This window comes from Fukomys damarensis, unplaced genomic scaffold, assembly GCF_012274545.1.
Source record: "Fukomys damarensis isolate Sample0158 unplaced genomic scaffold, DMR_v1.0_HiC HiC_scaffold_12, whole genome shotgun sequence".
NCBI classification, from domain to species: Eukaryota; Metazoa; Chordata; class Mammalia; order Rodentia; family Bathyergidae; genus Fukomys; species Fukomys damarensis.
Window position 1 is genome coordinate 18,701,233 of NW_022900924.1, and position 3,626 is coordinate 18,704,858.

The window sequence follows — 3,626 nt, forward strand, 5'->3', positions numbered from 1 at the left end:
TCGAAGATGTTGAAGTGGCGGATGTCGTCCAGCAGGCTGCGGTCCAGGTGGCTGAAGGCGTAGATGGCGGTGGTCACACTCACGTCCATGCTCATGAAGGCCAGCGTCACCACCACTGCCTTCCACAGCCGCATCTCGCTGGCTGGCGGTGGGCAGGGGACGAGGGACTGCTGTCACTCACGGGAGTGAACCCATGGTGCTCTGGGGAGAGGCCAGGTGCGTGGAGCTGTGTGACCCTGGCCTCTCTGAGTTTCAATCTTCTTATCTGTAAAATGACAAATGACAAGAGTGCTAACTTCCTGGGATGCTGGTTGGTTTCTCTCCATAATCTTTAGGCTGGCCTCTGACTCCATCGATCCTCCTGCCTCAGCCTCCCCAGTGCTGAGATCACAGGTGTGGCCACTGTACCCAGCTCTCAGGGAGTCTGCGAAGCAAGTGCTGCTGTGGGTCAGGCTGTTCTCTGTGCTGGGGATTTAACAACAAGCAAGAATGACACAGATCCCTGGTCTTGTGGAGATGACAGCTCACTCTGGAGAAAGATGAGTAATAAAGGACAGAGGATGGTAAGAGGTAAGGCTACAGGAACAAGAGAGGCGAGGAAGGTAAAGGGTGAGGAGGGGATGAGGGAACTGTAAATGGGGACGCAGGAGACCTCACTGTGCAGGTAACGCTTGAGCAAAACTGGAAAGAGGTAAGGGATTGTCACGTGGGTGCAAAGAAAAGCATTTCAGGGAGGTGGAACAGATGGTGCTGGGGCCCTGTGGCAGGCACATGCCTTGGGCTCTGAGGAAGGCCAGGAGCTAACCCCTAACCCTCAGCCTCTGCTCTAGCACACTCTGGTGCCTGGCACCAGCCCCTCAGGGCTCCCCAGGGCCTGAGACCGGAAGTGGGGCTGGTGGCCTGGGAAGGGAGAGGAGCTTGTTCAGGGTAGAGCTGGGAGCCAGCAGGTGAGTCCCTGAGTGCCACCTCCTGGCCAGTCCTACCAGGGAGGGGCTCTGAACTCCATCTGCAAAATGGGCAGAGCTCTGGAGCCCCACATAGAAGCGGCGAGCGCTGAGTGATGTGGGGTGGGGAGGAACCGAGTCACAGCAGTGAAGGGAGCCAGCCTGAGCCAGATCCCCCACACCTCGGTGCCCACACAGAGGGGATGGACCTCGCACTGTGGAGTGAGCCAACCTCACACAATCTCATTCACAACTGGGGAAATCGAGGCACAGTGACAAGTCAACTGCCCCCAATGCTCGGCTGACAAGGGCACAAACCAGGACTCGAGCTGATACACGAAGGAACCCAGCACCAGGCTCTACCTGTGAACCGTGTGGTGGCACACAGCAGGCACCCAAGAACTGTAGCGCCGTCCGTAACACGAGTGACTTGGCCCTTACCGCACACATGGTCACCGTCCCCGGCCAGCAGGGAGACAACCCAAGACCCAGAGAAGGTCACAGGTGGACAAGAGCACCTCAGGGGTGTGAACTCAGAACTGCGGGGCCCCGCATGTAGGCTCTGAACAGTGAAGCTAAGCTTCTCATGCTAACAGATGCCAGTGGAGCTCACGTGAGGGAAACGAATCCATGCCAGACGGGCGCAGTCGAGGCAGCTGTGAGAGGGTGTGAGGGCCGCCGCTTACTGACGTGCTGAGCCATTTGTACATGAGAGCTCCCAGGGGTCCCGTCCAGTGCTTTCTGTTATTATCCCCATTTTCCAGCTGAGGAAATAGAGAAATCCAGTGACCTGCCCCAGGCCACACGGCGAGGCAGAGCTGGGAAGTGAAATTTCAGAACCTGGGCTCCCAACTCCTCCAGAGCTCTGCTTCTCCACGGCCTCTTCATGGAGCAGGCGAGACCCCCAGTGGTGCTAAGCTGGGGCCTGGGGTCCAGCGAGGGTGTGGGGTACGAGGTCCCACACCTGTGTCCTGGTGTCTCCCCAGCGCCTCTGGCAGGACCTGGTCTGCCTCGGCCAAGTCAGCCGCCAAGGCTCCAGAGGGGAGCAGGGAGGCATGCCTCCCTGCTGCAATGCAGAGACCTCAGCACAAGCGAGTGGGTGAGCTCCAGAGGTGTGGCCACTGAAGGCTGCTGCCTCTTCCTGGTGAGCAAAGGGGGACCTGCAGCCCCTGAAAGGAGGTAGGGTTTGGAACCAGGTGGGCCACAGAGGTGCAGGCTGGATGACAGCCCAGGGGTCTGGCCGGCTCTTGCCACTGGACGGCACCCACTGGAGCTTCAGCTCCTGATCCTCATCCAATAAGGTGAACCCCAAACAGCAACAGCAGAGCTGTCTCAAACACGTTTTGATCCCCAAGTCCAAGGAGAGAGGAGGTGGCCTCCCAGGTGCTGGCTTTTACTACAGCCTCCTCTCACAGGATTCAACTTGGTCAGGTCAGGTTACAGTCTGCGATAGGGACAGCTCCTGTGTTATTTTTAAAGTTATTGAGCAGGATGAGGGGGACAGCACAGACTGAGAGGCACAGGCCTCCTGAAGCTGCTGGGAGGCTCCTCTCTGCCCTCCAGCTGGAGACTTGAATCAGAGAACACAGCTGGGCTCCACCAGGTGCAGCCAGAGGGCAAACTGTGGACACATGGGTGATGTATGTGGCCCAGGATAAGGACAAGGTGGTGGCCAGACACCAGAGCGCACCCTGGAACACAGGGGCCACTTGCCTCGACCTCAAATGCTGGAGATGGTGCAGGCTACCAGGTGACCCGTACCCTGGGGTCTTGTCAAAGGCCTTGCTGTCCAGTGGAGGGCACAGTGGGGATGACTCTGGCTGTCAGCTGCGGAAAGGCGAAGTCTGCAGCAGCCAGGAGATAAGTACCCATCACTACACCCACAGCAGGCACTGTTTCTGGGGTGTCACCAGGTGATCTGTGCACCCAGGTCCCGGTCTCATGCCCACCACGGTTGCCTGATGGAAATGATGGAGCCAGCCAGAGACCCGACCCGTCACCCAGGGCGCTGCCCAGGCTACTGAGGGGCCGCATCAGAGGCTCTGAGGGGTGGCCAGGCAGCCTCGATTCGCCTCTCCCTCAGTGAGCTTCCACTCCAAGGTGGTCCTGGGCTGGCTGAGGCCATGAGTGGTCTCGGAGCCGTGGACAGGTGTGGGCTGAGCCCACGCAGCTCTGTCCTAACTCCCACCAGCTGCCCACACACCCCGACCTGCGGGGGGACCTAGGGGAGCTGCTCAGGTAACCGGTGCCCGGTGCCCAGGCCAAATGCGGAGCCCTTCCTACCACCCTCCTCCTGTCACCTGGCCCTGTGCCATCTGCAGCAGCACGGAGGCCACCTCCTCTCCAGGGGGGGGGCAGGGGGCAGGGAATCCTCGCATCCCAGCTTGAAGCTATCTCAGGGCACACAGGCCTAGGGTGGGGAGCAAACAGGGAGGGCCCCAGAAACCCAGGCCTAGCCGCCGGCAGCGTGAGCTGGAAGGCTGGGAGGGAAGGGGCGCTGCACCCCGGCTCCGCTACAGGCAGGCGCGGGGGCGGGGAGCCGTGCAAACCGGATCCCGAGATCGACAGCCCTCCAGGACCCCCAAATGCTCCCCGCATGGTTTTCCAGAAGACGGCGTTGCCTGAGGGATTAAAAAAATGGCACCTTCGTGGAGCGGGCACGGAAGATGCTGCGGGGTGGGG

At 60.2% G+C, this 3,626-nt stretch overlaps 1 protein-coding gene across 1 annotated transcript in view; it reads right to left on the bottom strand.

Annotated features, from left to right (window-relative positions):
• Positions 1-3,626, bottom strand: part of Abcb9 (ATP binding cassette subfamily B member 9) — a 19,280-nt gene that overhangs the window by 13,995 nt on the left and 1,659 nt on the right. The window contains exon 2 of the mRNA XM_033762461.1: positions 1-2,788. This exon is cut by the window's left edge and continues 506 nt beyond it. Within this exon, the coding sequence (XP_033618352.1) occupies positions 1-134 (134 nt within the window). The 5' untranslated portion in view covers positions 135-2,788. The remainder of the gene's footprint in view (positions 2,789-3,626) is intronic.